Consider the following 15,379-nt stretch of genomic DNA (forward strand, 5'->3'; position numbering starts at 1 on the left):
TTTTACCATTGCAAGATAGTGGCATACCAGTGATTTCTCTTGTGTTGCAAATATCTCAGTTTAACTGCTGCTACAATACAAAGCCTTTAGTCCTAAGAATTTCAAGAAAAATATGAAATTTGAATACATGGTAATACACTTATTTTATAAGGTTTCTGAGGTATTCACTTTATGTGTTGGTATTGATTTTGCTATTTGTGTCTAATCTGCAGGGGAATTGTTAACTTCAGAACTCAAATGTCAGATTCTGGACCTAGACTCTGAACCAAATGACATAAGAATTTGGTTCACAGAACATTTTAAATTTCACTGTAGTTGTTTTTATAAAACACAGAGACTCAATGACAACTCACTAGAGTTGTTGTCTAGAAAAACTATAATGTTGGATATGAAGGCTTTCAATTAGTTTAAAGGAAAAATTATGAAAAGTAAATATAACTTTACATGCAATAATAAAATAATTTAAATATGTTTTACAGTTTTAAGAAACGGTAAAAATTTCTAAAGTAATACTCAAGCTTAATTTTTAGAACGAATTCATTAACCCAGTTGCATTTATTTTTATTAAAATAGTACCATTAATATACTTTTCTAAATATTATCTTTTTGTGACATATGCATTCATTTACTGTTCCCTAAGAAAACTGTTTTCACAAAGAGAATACTTTGAAAAATGTTTAAACTTTTATTTCTGGGCTTTATTTCCATTCTTTTAATTATTGATATAAAGAGCAATTCCTTTCAAGTTACTGGGCACACATGGACATATTATCTACCTACTCTTTCATTTAAAAAAAAAAAAAAAAACCTGAGAGCTTCCGCATATCCACTGTTGCTCTCAGTTGTGTGTGTCAAAAATATTTCCTGTCAGGTTATTAATTGAGATAGTACTGAATGGAACCAGCATTTTAAATAAAAGTGAGAGTAGGCAAAACACTAAACCTTCTGTATACTAGCCGAGAAAGACTAACACATAACACTCAGACTAGTATAGATGAAATCCAGGAGCTGTAGCTCACTCCTGTAATCCCAGCATTTTGGGAGGCTGAGACGGCAGGACCACTGGAGGCTGAGACGGGAGGACCATTTGAGGCCAGGAGTTCAAGGTCAGCCTGGGCAATACAGCAAGACTCCTCTCTCTACAAAAAGTTTTAAAAAATTAGTCAGGGGTGGTGGTGCTGGCCTGTGGTCCCAGTTACACCCCAGAGGCTATGAAGGCGGATTGCTTGAGCTCAGGAGTTCGAGGCTGCAGTGAGCCATGATCGCACCACTGCACTCCAGCCTGGATGACAGAGTGAGACCTTGTCTCTAAAAAAGAGAAATACATTCTTTAGTGTCTTCTGTTTGCCAGGCTTTGTGCCAGGTACAGGACTAGAGTGATGAATGAAACACTATGTCTGCCCTGCAAGCATTTTATGATCTAGTTGTGTATGATGGCAAGTAAATGGGCAAATAATGATCCAGTATGATAAATGCTGCTAACGAGGAAAGTCATCTTAGGAAATCAGGAAAAGTTTCCCAGTGGAAGACAGACAAGCTGACATTTGCCTTTGTTAGCGTTTCCTTCTTAAACATTCCATCAGAATCCATCAGAATAAACCAATGGAATAAAACTGATAAAGATTTTTTCCTATTTTGAAAAACATTAATTTGCTTCATAGTTCAGGAAAAAACCATGCTGGTTTGATTCAGAAGTTAACAGATGAGATGTGTTTGACCTGGCTTTGTTGTTGGTGGATTACTTCGACTGAAGTTCTCATTATACTGTAAAATATGTGTTAAAACATATATCCCTCCCCAAATTATACACATTTGAAAATGTTTAAAATTTCAAAAATTAAACATAGGAGTTTTTGTCCTATATTTTTACCATCTCTTTTATACATAAGTATATATAGACAATTTACTGTTGCTGCTTAATGCAAAATAGATGTCCTTAAAGCAATTTAGTACTCGTTTACAAATATGTATGTACAATTTTTCTCTTGATTTGAAACTGCAATTTTATCACATATTTAGAGGAAAAAAAAGCCAAATCTTGATACGTTGCACCAGATTTCATGTAAGAGCTGTTTGGAGCAGTGGAAGGGTCTCAAAGGACTCAACGCGTTTTCATGCTTCGTGTTCTATCATGTAAACCTGATTTGAGAAATTTGTCATCACTTTTTCCTCCACAGAAATTTTATAACAAGTCAGCATCCATTTGTAGTCTCTGGTTCATCTCAAATGTTTAGCCTCTTCTCCTTTTTCTGTTTTTTGATGACCTTTGTCATGTTTCATCCTAAATTTATATCTCTAGGCGCAAGGCCTCTCGTGAACTCCAATTGTTCGTTCTTAGTCTTTGCTTGGATTTCAAATGTAACCTAACCAAAACAGGACTGTTGGACTTCCCCTCAATTCCTTGTAACTGAACTTGTTCCTGTTAAATTCTTCCTCATCTTAATAAATGGTAGCTATGATCTTCCACTTGTTCAGGCCAAAAACTCAAGCATTATCCTGACTTCTTTCATTACCCATATGCCGTCCTGCAGTGAGTCGTGTTGGCTGTGTCGCCCACCTCTCCCACCACTGACCTCCAAGCTACCGTTGTCTACCACCTGGGCTCCAGCAGTGCCTTCCTAACCATTTTCTCCTCTTCCATTCACCTTTGTATGGCCCATTCTCTACACAACAGCCAGAACGATCCTTTGAAAGCAGAAGTCAGACGCCTTCACGCGTTGGCTCAAAATCCAGTGGCTTTCTGTCTCCTTCAGAGCAAAACCCAAACGTGGCGGTAGGGCCCTAAATGACCTCACTCCCTCTTTGAGCTCGTATTTTGCCCCTCTACTTACCCACTCTGCCCTGGTCGCACTAGCCTCTTTGCTGTTCCCCTGTAACCACGGGCATTCCTAGCTTAGGGCCTTTACGCTTGGTCTTTCTCCTGATATGAACCTTTATCACCTATAAATACACACGTTCATTTCAGCAGTCCCTTCAGGTCACTGCTTAAATGACAACTAATCCTAAAGAGCTTTCTTGACAACTTTTGTTCTCTGCAAGGACCTTGTTTCTCTCCTTGGCATTTATCTACAAGTGACATTTTTCTATCTTTGGGTTTTTTTTTTTTTTTTAATCTGTCTATTCAACTAGAACTTGAGCTCCACAGGGCCAGGGACTTTGGTTTTGTTCTTCACTGCTCTTTTCCTCGCACCTGTCTGAAGGGGTGATTATAGCCAGGATCTAGATATCCTGATTCTGGTCCAGTGCTCTTTCCATGGTTCTGTGTGACCTCATACATCAACCTTCTTTCACAAACGAGGTTTTTAAGTTCCTTGAGCACAGTGATTGTGTCTTTTACTGCTTTCGCTCCATCCCCGCGTAAGACATAGGACTGTGCCGTATACCTAGTGATGGGACTCCTAGTAAATGCCATGGCTTGACTAAATGACCTCCGGTGCTCCCTGTGGTCTTCATCAACGTGTATCGCATTACAGGCTCACTCCGGATACTTTGCTTTTTTTTTTTTTTTTTTTTTTTTTTTTGGAGACAGAGTCTCACTCTGTCGCCCAGGCTGGAGTGCAGTGGTACGATCTTGGCTCACTGCAAGCTCTGCCTCCTGGGTTCATGCCATTCTCCTGCCTCAGTCTCCTGAGTAGCTGGGACCACAGGCGCCCACCACCACGCCCGGCTACTTTTTTGTATTTTTAGTAGAGACGGGGTTTCACCGTGTTAGCCAGGATGATCTTGATCTCCTGGCCTCGTGATTCGCCCGCCTTGGCCTCCCAAAGTGTTGGGATTACAGGTGTGAGCCACCGCGCCCAGCCAATACTTTGCTTTTTGTGGGAGTAAGAGACAAGTTGCCATTACTCAACAGATACACGGTGGCATTTGGAAACTGCATGCAGTTTGAGTGAAAAAATCATGATACTGTAGGAGTCTGGTTTTCAATAAATAGCTTATTTGTATTCTGAATTTCGAACATTTCATGTAACTGTAACTTTGGGTGTAGTGGATAATGATACTGAAATTAATGGTTTCGTGTTGGTTTAAGTCTGGTTCCCCCCCCCCCCCCCCAGGAAGTTGGTATTTCTGCACTTAACCAACTCATGTTGTTAGGGGGAGTATATCCCAGATAAATTCTGTTGTAAATCAAAGAGCATCCATGATTGGCTTGGATCTTTCTTACACAACTACTGAGATGCTCCTACATTTGATTTTGAAAAGTTTCATTCTCTTGGCTACGAAGTTTCTTAAGTGAGTCTGGTAATATTGATGGTTTTCCCCCTTGTTTTTACAGGTGATCTGCAACTCTTTCACCATCTGTAATGCCGAGATGCAGGAAGTTGGTGTTGGCCTGTATCCTAGGTATGGTGTATGGTGCTTCATTTACTGGAAGACACACTTTCATTCCCACCAAATCCCCAGCCCTTTAGAGGCAGTTACACAGGCAGCTTCAGCAGCTTGTTCAAGAGCCAAGCTTAAAACTTAGCAATAAATTACCAAAAATAAAATGGAAAATGTTAAGTTTAAGGAAAACAATTTTATAATCCCACATTATATGCTGTGGTATTAACAAAGGGGCAGATCTCAGAACTAAATTCTTATTCTCAGGGGGACTTTGGGTGAAGAAGTTGAGGACGGTGAGTGCTAATTAGCCATCAGGCTGATTTTTGGTTATTCCCCGATTTCCTGAGCTGAAGCACGTGATTATTTCACCGGATTTGCCGTACGCATCAGTTGGGTTCATTCTGTCTTTCGCGTTGGCGTACTCTGAGCCCCTTCACTCAAGGGGGCAAGAAAACTCTGAGGCTTTGGCCCCTGAACGCGCTCTCCAGCCGTTGCTGAGCTGAACCTTCCCACTGAGCTATGAAACTGTCTTCCCACAAGCACTATAGTCACGCCCAGTTTCATTTTGTTTTTATGCCATAAGAGTCCAAATGCAAATTTAGACTTTCTAATAATTGTGAACCTAAGAATTCAGCCTTTTTTCTTATTTCTCAACATTGTGATTAACCGCAGGTCAGGTCTACTGGTAGGTGGCTCTCAAAAGGCAGTAGCATAGGATGATTCAAAGCGTGGGCTCTGAGTTCCGGCCCCGGTCCAAATTCCATTGCCACTTACTAGTTGTATGTCCTTGGGCAAGCCATTGAGTTTCTGTGCAGCAGCCTCTTTACCGGTAAATGATCCTCATAAGATCGTTGTGAGGATGAAATGTGATGAACATGCTCAAATGCAAGAAAGTGTTTCTACATATAAGTGCTCATTCTAGTTATTGTCAGTTTCTCATAGCAGTTTAAATCCAGTGTGTTTCCCAGACAGTAAGAAATATACCTCCAAGGTAACAAAACGACTGGACCGTGGCCCAGGATGCATCAGGATGTAGTTGACAAAATAACATCAGCTCTCTATTTAGGAGCAAATACTCCTAATTATTCTTCAATGTGGATGTTCTAGCAAAGGCCATCATTTCTCCAAAGGAGCTCAACAAATGAGATCCTATGGGAAAGGTCAGTGGTATCTTGGCTGTTGCATCCCATTATGTCTGAGAGTATTTTTTTTCTTTTTCTTTTTCTTCTTTTTTTTTTTTTTCTTTCTTTTTTTTTTTTTTTTTTGAGATGGAATCTCACTCTGTCACCCAGGCTGGAGTGCAATGGTGTCATCTCAGCTCACTGCAACCTCCACCTCCCGGGTTCAAGTGATTCTCCTGCCTCAGCCTCCTGAGTAACTGGGACTACAGGCATGTACCACCACGCCTGGCTAATTTTTTGTATTTTTAGTAGGGACAGGGTTTCACCATGTTTAATCAGGCTGGTCTCAAACTGCTGACCTCAAATGATGCACCCACCTCGGCTTCCCAAAGTGCTGGGATTACAGACGTGAGCCACCGCACCCAGCCCTCTAAGTATTTCTTTGTGAGTCAGGTTTTTTCTGACCATGTTTGGCTGCTTTATTGACTGTTATCTAATCAATCAACTATGCCCCAGTCCCCAAAAAGGACTTGGAAAATTTTTTAATTATTAAATGATAGAATTCCCTAATTAGCCTGCATCTTGGGGAGAATTGCACTTCCTAGGAAGTGCAAGAGTGACATTTCTGTGAATGTACCCCGAATACTGAGTCCCTGGTGTCCCGTCAACCCCACCTGCTCCTGCCCCACAAAGGAAGGTCTCTTTTACTCACTGCATTTGTTAGATTGAGTTGTTCGACTCTACCTGCTGAGCTGTGACCGTCTCCCCCTTTTTCTTCCAGTATCTCTTTGCTCAATCACAGCTGTGACCCCAACTGTTCCATTGTGTTCAATGGGCCCCACCTCTTACTGCGAGCCGTCCGGGACATCGAGGTGGGAGAGGAGGTAAGGAAACTCATGCTTCCCACCCTGGTCTTCTTTCCTATCAAAGACCGTCTCAGCTCGGCCCGTCCCTAAAACCGATTGTGCCTGAGGGGACAGCTTTCCATTGTCCTTCTGCCACTGAGGGTACTCAGAGTACAGTCAGCTCTCCCCAGCAGCCTATCCTTTCTTCTCCCAAATTACAAATGGGCTAACTTTTTAGGGGAGAAGTCACTGTATTTCTGGATGATGAATGTTCCTGTCCTGTGTGTGACAGAGGTGACTGTGTGTGACAGAGGGTGTGTGTTTTATGCACACACAGGGAAGTCAGTTCCTGTCCTGTGTGTGTGACAGAGAGGTGTCTGTGTGTGACAGAGGGTGTGTGTTTTATGCACACACAGGGAAGTCAGTTCCTGTCCTGTGTGTGTGACAGAGAGGTGTCTGTGTGTGACAGAGGGTGTGTGTTTTATGCACACACAGGGAAGTCAGTTCCTGTCCTGTGTGTGTGACAGAGAGGTGTCTGTGTGTGACAGAGGGTGTGTGTTTTATGCACACACAGGGAAGTCAGTTCCTGTCCTATGTGTGTGACAGAGAGGTGTCTGTGTGTGACAGAGGGTGTGTGTTTTATGCACACACAGGGAAGTCATTAAATCTCCTCAGTGGCAACAGCTGAGCAGCCTCTCATATCCTTCCGTAGGCAGGGAGGGCATCCCAGTTTGTGAGTGGGGTCCCCCAGGACTTCTTTACCCAAAAGGCCACTAGTTACATAATTCTGCATGTTCACTTTGTGTTAACAAGCAAACAGCTTATACTGTCTCAGGCTGACACTGGGACTTTTCAAACCGGCATCTCTAGGTGATCATTCCAGCAAAGGTGCAAAGGGGATGGAGGACAGGGAGGATGACCTCCAGCAGTGAACTGGCCTTGACCCTCCAGTTGGGTAGACTGTGCTGCCAGCCTCCTCTGGTGAAGAACCTTCTCACAAGGCAGCTGCCACGGCCTCTGCTCCAGGGCTGTGACCTAAGGCTGCACGGGTTTGCACAGTGACTACCCGTGCTGAGTTCTGAGTTACAGATATTTACACGTTCCAGAACCCCATTTCCTTCTCCTTTTCAATTTGCTAAAGTGGATATTTATTGCAAGGAAAACAGTATCGAAAACTTATTGCATTTATGTAGCACTCAGCCAATAAAACTTAAACTCAGAGGTACCATATTTTATGTAGACAGGGATTTGGCTTTGACCAGATTCTCCCCAAACTGATTTTCAGTTTCAGGAATAAACCACTTCTTACACAACTACTTGCTAAATTTCTAGATTTTAGGACCAGAGAATGAAGTATACTGGGATATATGTCAGTGAGATGGAGAATTTGGTTTTTTCTTTTTTTTTTTTTTTTTCTGGGGCCACAAAGGACTTCAAGGCAGGTAAGAGATGAAACCACTATTTTCAGCAATATTCATTTTGGGGCTGAAGAGTGGCTGCTGCTGTTGTCGATGATGATGATGTTTTTGCAAATTTAAAAAACCAAGTAACCTGACAAAAGCAGTTAGAACTGGTTGGAATTTTCAGAAACAACAAAGAAAGTTTCTTATATTTTCCTAGGCTCGGCTGCCAGTCATTCTCCCATGGTTGCTTTTCACTTAGTTGAATAAAACTTTGTCTTTTGGTGCTGCTTTCACGTTTTCACATCTTTCTTTTTCCATCTCTGGAGCAACAAGCAAATCCTTCCTCTTGCCTAATACAAGACATTTCCACTCAGTGTAAAGCCCTTCAGACTCAGATATTTTCCCCTGTGGTACTTAGCAAGACATCTTCTCAACAAAAAGAAGGTTCTCCCCACAAGTCCTTCATATATACCAGCTTGTTAATAAACATTTCTGCATTCCATTTTGTAGGTCTTGCCGAACAGTGTTTCCCCTGATTCATCGTCCTCTCTGTCCACTATAGCTATTTGTCTTATTATTATGCACCCTTTGAGACCCTTTGTTATAATTTAAATGTGTCCCCCAGATTCCATCTGTTGAAAACTTTATCCCCAAATTCTTGTTAATGGTTTGTGGAGGTGGAGTCTTTGGGAAGTAATTTGGATTAAATAAGGTTATCAGGGTGGGAACCCCATGATGGGATTGGTGGCTTTATAAGATAGAGAACACTCCTGCCACCTCCTCATGTGATCAGGCAGCAGGAAGGCCCTCCCCAGATGCCGGTGCCATGCTCTTGGCATCATGCTTCCCGGCCTCCAGAACTGAGAAATGTATTTATAAAGTACCCAGTCTGTGGTATTCTGTTAAAACAACAGAAAATGGACTAAGATACCCTTTCAATCACCGTCTCGTCTATGACTCTTTCCCTGATTTCCCACGTTAGAAGGAAGTTCTCCCTTATAGTGGTTATTAATACATCTTTGGCACGTTATTATGGCTCTTTTGGAGACCTCTCTATGAGCTTTACGAGGATAGACAATTGTGTCTTATTTCTGTATCTCTTAGCACTTTGCCTTGCACCCAGGAGGCATTTGAAAACTTTTTGTTGAATTGACTCTCTATTATATTGAGCTTACTCTCATGACCAGCGGTATTTCTTGTGGGGACGCTATTGCCATTTTGAATGGGACAGTTCTTCATTGTGTGGGATTGTTGCATCATTGGAGAAGACTTGGCATCCTTGGCCTGTGCTTAACTAATGCCTGTAGCCATCCCCCAACAACTAAAATATGTCCTATGCCTTTCACACTGACCCCTTGGAGCAGAGGTAGGGGGAGGGAGAGCCATGAGAAGAGACATTTTGAGGCATTGATTAAGGAGGGTAATTCCTATTTATTGTACAAATATTAGCTTTAAATTAATGAAGGAGTAAGTCTAGACATTTTGTGTTCCCAACACACAAAAATGGTGAATACGTGAGGTAATGGATAACCCAAATACCATGACTTGATCATTACACATCCTATGCATGTAACAAAATGGTACCTGGACCCCATAAATATGTATAAATATTATGTATTAATTTTTTTAAAGTTAAAATTCCTTGGGAAAAAATTTAGACATGTTGATAATTTCGTATCATGAACTTTGCATTTGGTTTTAGTGTTCATTAGGGCACCCATAGTTTTAATATGAGCTATTTGGGATCTGTGTGTCAGAATATAGGCTTCACAATGGAAGACTCAACAGCAACTGAGGCAGAAGTTCCTCAATCTACATTTGTTGAGTAAATTAACAAGACTTCTTAAAGATAAAATAAGAGCTGGAATAGGGCTGGGCACCGTGGCTCATGCCTGTAATCCCAGCACTCTGGGAGGCCAAGGCAAGTGGATCACTTGAGGTCAGGAGTTTGCATTCAGCCTGGACAACATGGTGAAACCCTGTCTCTACTAAAAATATAAAAAATTATCCAGGCATGGTGGCACACGCTTGTAATCCCAGCTACTCAGGAGGCTGAGGCAGGAGAATCGCTTGAACCTGGGAAGCGGACGTTGCAGTGAGCCAAGATCACGCCATTGCACTCTAGCCTGGGCAACAAGAGTGAAACTCCGTCTCAGAAAAAAAAAAAAAGCTGGAATAGAATCTCAGACATCTGTAAATGACTGGCAGTTCTCAGGGGTGTCCCATGGCTCCTGAAAGGAGGGGAATATGAAAGCCAGTCTACTGCCAGTTTAAGGTGGGAGCATTTCAAACCTCACACAAGGAGAGCTGGAAAATTGCCCAAGGTCTATGATAACAGAAGTTGCCATGGAAATTTCTTACCCCTTGTTTCTCTCTATGTAAATCCATCCTTTGGACCCTCTTTGTACAGTTTCCTTGCATCCAGCAACAATTATAATACTTTGCTGTTTAAGGCTCTCCATTGTAATGCGGAGTTATTGGGCCTTTTTTTTTTTTTTTGAGTTTGGATTTTTGTCTCCGCATTCAGCCACCTCCTAGAGAGAGATGTGTAATATCATTTAAGTCATGGCTCACTTGACTGGATTGCTGTTGGCTACCTTTTCAAAATTATCTTAAATATGAAATTCATTTGGTCTGATAGTTTTATAAAACATGAATCAGGGAGGAAAGCTGGGTAGTCCAAAGCAGTCTTATGGGAGTTGTGGTTAAAATAACTTGTGGCTGTTATGAATAATGCCATTGGCGCCAGCATTCTCTGGAGCCATATCAACTGGGAGAACTGTGATTGAAAGAAGGTGAACTCATTAGTGTCCCTAATGTCAGTCTTAATCTGATGTCTTTTGGCATTAAGACAGTCTGTTTCTTCTCTTAGTCATCTTATTTGCTAAACCATTAAACAAATTCACTGCATGTTTACTCGATGTCAGGAGTTGGGTAGCAGTTTTAGAAACCTTCTCTAATACAAAGATTATTAAGACCCAGCCCTGCCTTCTAGAGTTCAAGGTATAGTTGAGGAAACTGATACAACAAACAATAATAGAATTAAGATGCACAGTGGTGTAAATGGGCACAGGGCTTATAGAAGCTCAGAGCCGGGGCACCCAAGTGATTAGTAAGGGGAGGGAGTGGAGAGTGGCTAAGGGATGTTTCCAGAGGACTGACTCCTAGACTCTGAAAGGATCCATGGTGTTAGAGTTGGATGAGGCTGGAAAAGGCATTGTAGACAGACACACAGAGGCCAGGGACAGAATGGTAAGTTCAAGGAGCAAGAAGCAGTTCTCATCAATAGACTGAAGAATTTAGATGTGACCTGAAGTTGAGGGAATATGTAGGGATCAGATTGACAAACCCCCTGGGGGCCTCATTACAGACCTTGGTTTAGCTGATGGTTTCATAACATTGTCTGGTTTATAGGAGGCCCCCAGTAAATATTTGTGGAAGGGAGAAGGATGGGCAATGGGATATTATTGAAGGGTTTCAGCAAGGGAACTGTGTGGCCAGATACTCTTTTTTTTTTTTCCTGCATGTTTACAAATGTTACTCTTTTTTATTGTACATACTGTACATAGAACATTTAAAGAAAATTTTTAAAACCCCACACAATTCTGCTAACTGCTGAGTTAGATTTGGGATATCACAAATTAAACCTTTTACTCAGTGTACATTCAATTTTACCTCAGTCACTGTTGCTGTAGTGTGAGTTTGTCTCAAGTCATTGAACCTATATGATTGAAATGTGATGTTTCCTTTGCCTTTCATTCACTTCTTGTATATACAACCATGGCTATGATGATAGGGGACGTTTATAGGGCGATTCAATTTAGGAAGCAATAGATGACGCCTAATAGGTAAAAACAAAAAACAAAACCCAAGGACTACAAAATTGAATAAGACCTAAGTAGTCTGTACCATCTTTGGAATCTTAGAAAACTCAGATAATGTTACATATTTTTTTTTATTTTATGGAAGAAAATGTAAGGTTTAAACTGGGAAATTACTTGTTCAGTGCTACACTTACTACTATGCAGTGTTCAGGGGGTTACTAAAGCTTCATTATCAGGATCAAAGTCACAAATTATCTAGGACAGTGCCCAGCACATGACACTTAATAGATAGTGATTTTCTTCTTCCACTTATGATTAGAGTTTCCTGAAGGGAAAAGTAGAGCTCAGATGGTGAGTGTCAAAAAAATTATATAACAATATAGATTTCTCATAAATTGTGGAGACAAATATTTACTGAATCTATCAAAAGTATAGTAAATAGATCTCATCTCACGTATCAAAGCAGAAGAATTGGTCTTTGGCGGAGGTGGTCTGGCTGATGTTTGGACTTGGCAAGAAAGATCGCTAAATCTGTTGAATAACATTTGGTTTGTGTGTAGAAGTGTTGGTCCATGATGACATCCACACAGATGACTTTCCATTCTTAAATTCACATTTTCTATAAGCAGTCTTTGTTCTAACACATGCTCCTCTGAAATTGAAGCTGAAAGTGTTATGACCAGTTTCACTTTACATAAAGGTACCTTGAAGTGTGCAATGAGCAGGTGCTTTCAGGTTTAGGCTGTTGAATATAAATCCATAAAAGTCTGATTTTTGTTTTTGGCTTAAGATGATAAAATTACTTTTAACAGGGTTTTATTATATTCAATAAATTACTGAATTGTGATTTCACTGTTAAATTCATTATAAAAGTCCCTGTCCCATTCTTAAGAATGGATAAGTGTAAAAGAAATATAATTATTCATTTACCTTTTGAATTAAACCAAAAGAATGCTTTAGTAACCTAATTGTGATTTTTTAAAAAATTATTTCAACTTGTATTTTAGATTTGGGGGCACATGTGCAGGTGTGCTGTGTGGGTGTATTGCACGACATGAGCTTTGGGGTATGATGGATCCTTCACCGCCGTAGTAAACATAGTACCCAGCAGTGTTTCACCCCTTACCCTACCTCCCTCTCTAGTAGTGCCAGTGTCTGTCACTGCCATCTTTATGTCCATGAGTACCCAATGTTTAGTTCCCACTTATAAGTGAGAACATTGGGTGAGTGGTTTGATAGATTCTCTAAATATTTGTTTCCACAATTTATGAGAAATCTATAATTGCTGTGTTTGGTTTTCTGTTTCTGCCTTGATTGGCTTAGGAGAGTGGCCTCTACCTGCATTCATGTTGCCACAAAGGACATGATGTCATTCTTTTTCATGGCTGCATACTATTCCATGGTGAATATGTACCACATTTTTTAGTGCACTGTTGATGGGCACTTAGGTTGATTCTCTTTCTTTGCTATTGTGAATAGTACTGTGATGAATACGTGAGTGCATGGATGTTTTTGGTAGAATGACTTATTTTCTTTGGGTATATACCCAGTAATGGGATTGTTGGCTCAAATGGTAGTTCTAAGCTCCTCTCCAAACTGCTTTCCACAGTGGCTTAACTAATTTACATTCCTGCCAGTAGTGTGTAAGTGTTCCCTTTTCTCTGCAGCCTCACCAACACTTGTTATTTTTGGACTTTTTAGTAATAGCCATTCTGACTGGTGTAAGATGGTATCTCATTGCGTGGTTTTGATTTGCATTTCCCTGATTAGTGATGTGGAGCATTTAAAAAACATGTTTGTTGGCTGCTGGTATGTCGTCTTCTGAAATGTGTCTGCTTATGTCTTTGGCCCACTTTTTAATCGGGTTATTTGCTTGTTGAATTGCTTAAGTTCCTTATAGATTCTGGGTATTAGACCTTTGTCAGATGCACAGTTTGTGAGTATTTTCTCCCATTCTGTAGGTTGTTTGTTTACTGTGTTGACAGTTTCTCTTGCTGTGCAGAAACTCTTTAGGTCCCACTTGTCAATTTTTGTTTTTGTTGCAATTGCTGTTGAAGACTTAGTCATACGTTCTTTCCGAAAGCTGATGTCCAGAATGGTGTTTCTTAGGTTTTCTTCTAGGGTTCATAAAGTTTGTGGTCTTAAATTTACATTTTTGATCTTTGAATTTTTTATATATGGTGCAAGGTAGGTGTCTTCTGCATATAGCTAACCAGCCGTCCCAGCACCATTTATTCAATAGGATGTCCTTTCCCCACTGCCTATTTTTGTATGACCACTTTTCTATGTGTAGGCAAGGTTGGGAGAATGAGGGTCAGGGTGATGTAATAATCCAGGGAAGAGATAACATTGGTAGCCCGAAGTCAGGGGGAGCTCAGTGGTGGCTTGTGACAGGGTATCTGAAGAATATAATGTTTAGAAGGTAAAATTAGCAGGATGTGCGAAACAAGAAGAGACACAATGATACTCTGGTTTGACTTTAAAAAGAAGTTATATTTTTCAGGCTTTTTTCCAGTTCAAAGCCAGTATTAGCAGAAACATTTGTTAACTGTGATCACGGAATTCTAGAAATGAAACAAGGTCTAATTGTAACTTGGTCTTTTTTTTCTTCTTCTTTTTGGAGAGGGAGTCTAGCTCTGTCGCCCAGGCTGGAGTGCAGTGGCGCAATCTCGGCTCACTGCAAGCTCCACCTCCCGGGTTCACGCCATTCTCCTGCCCCAGCCTCCCGAGTAGCTGGGACTACAGGCGTCCGCCACCACGCCTGGCTAATTTTTTGTATTTTTAGTAGAGACGGGGTTTCACCATAGTAGCCAGGATGGTCTCCATCTCCTGACCTCGTGATGCCCCCAACTTGGCCTCCCGAAGTGCTGGGATTACAGGCGTGAGCCATGGCGCCCGGCCTTAACTTGCTTATCTTATCCACTCAGTTGTAGTCAATGAAAAGATGGTTTCATGGAAAAGGAGTTCATTTTGTCTTGAGATTTTAATGTAAACTATGTATTCAAGATCTAGAAAATCTCCTTCATTATATTACTCTAATGACAGACATGAATTACTGCATTTTCTCTAAGAGCTGCACGAAAATGGCAAAGCAGTGGTCAGTGGCATTAATATTTTAATACAATTTTGTTTAGTGCCGTTAAGGTGTCTACTGATCAATGGCCAAGTTTCATATATATATTCCCTCTAAATGAGCCCTGCATTTACTGAGCAGATATTCCGTTACAACTGGTGAGTCAATGAGTCTTTAATAAAAGTTTTTATCTTTGGCTAATAACATGCTTTTAGCTGTCATTACCAGTTAGTAATCTGGCTGTTTTTTCCCAAAAATAAGAATAAAATATTTTTGCCATTAAGCCCTTCACAGTTGATAACCAGATACTCTGCAGACTTCATTGGCATATAAGAAGCACAAAAAGGGGCCACTTTCTCTGAGGTAACGGGGCAGTCGCCATAGGAAGGAGGTGTATTTGAACCAAGCCTGGAGGATGAGAGGCTCTCAGTAAGCTGAGTGTGGAGGAGAGGCTCGCTTAGGCAGTGATGCCCAGACACACGATGTTGGCATCTGAGTGTGGAGGAGAGGCTCGCTTAGGCAGTGATGCCCAGACACACGATGTTGGCATCTGAGTGTGGAGGAGAGGCTCGCTTAGGCAGTGATGCCCAGACACGTGTTGGCATGGTGTTCATTGTTTCAGAGGTCTAGCAATGTACATAACTGTGACAGGCTGGGGTTCAGGGAGAGACATGGAGACTAGAAAGGCAGACAGAAAATTAGCTGAGGGAAAGCCTTGTGTGCCTTTATTCATAGGCAGTGAGAAACCGTCGAAAGTTTTCATGTAGAGAAATGACGTGATCACATG

General features: G+C 41.1%; 1 protein-coding gene across 12 annotated transcripts in view; it reads left to right on the plus strand.

Moving 5' to 3' along the window:
- The window catches only part of SMYD3 (SET and MYND domain containing 3), a 765,785-nt gene that overhangs the window by 577,460 nt on the left and 172,946 nt on the right, over positions 1-15,379 (plus strand). For all 12 annotated transcript variants that reach the window (XM_005539600.4, XM_074033147.1, XM_045392693.2 and 9 more), the window contains 2 exons: positions 4,277-4,344; positions 6,229-6,331. In XM_005539600.4, the coding sequence (XP_005539657.1) occupies positions 4,277-4,344; positions 6,229-6,331 (171 nt within the window). The remainder of the gene's footprint in view (positions 1-4,276; positions 4,345-6,228; positions 6,332-15,379) is intronic.

Source organism: Macaca fascicularis, chromosome 1 (assembly GCF_037993035.2).
Source record: "Macaca fascicularis isolate 582-1 chromosome 1, T2T-MFA8v1.1".
Classification (NCBI taxonomy): domain Eukaryota; kingdom Metazoa; phylum Chordata; class Mammalia; order Primates; family Cercopithecidae; genus Macaca; species Macaca fascicularis.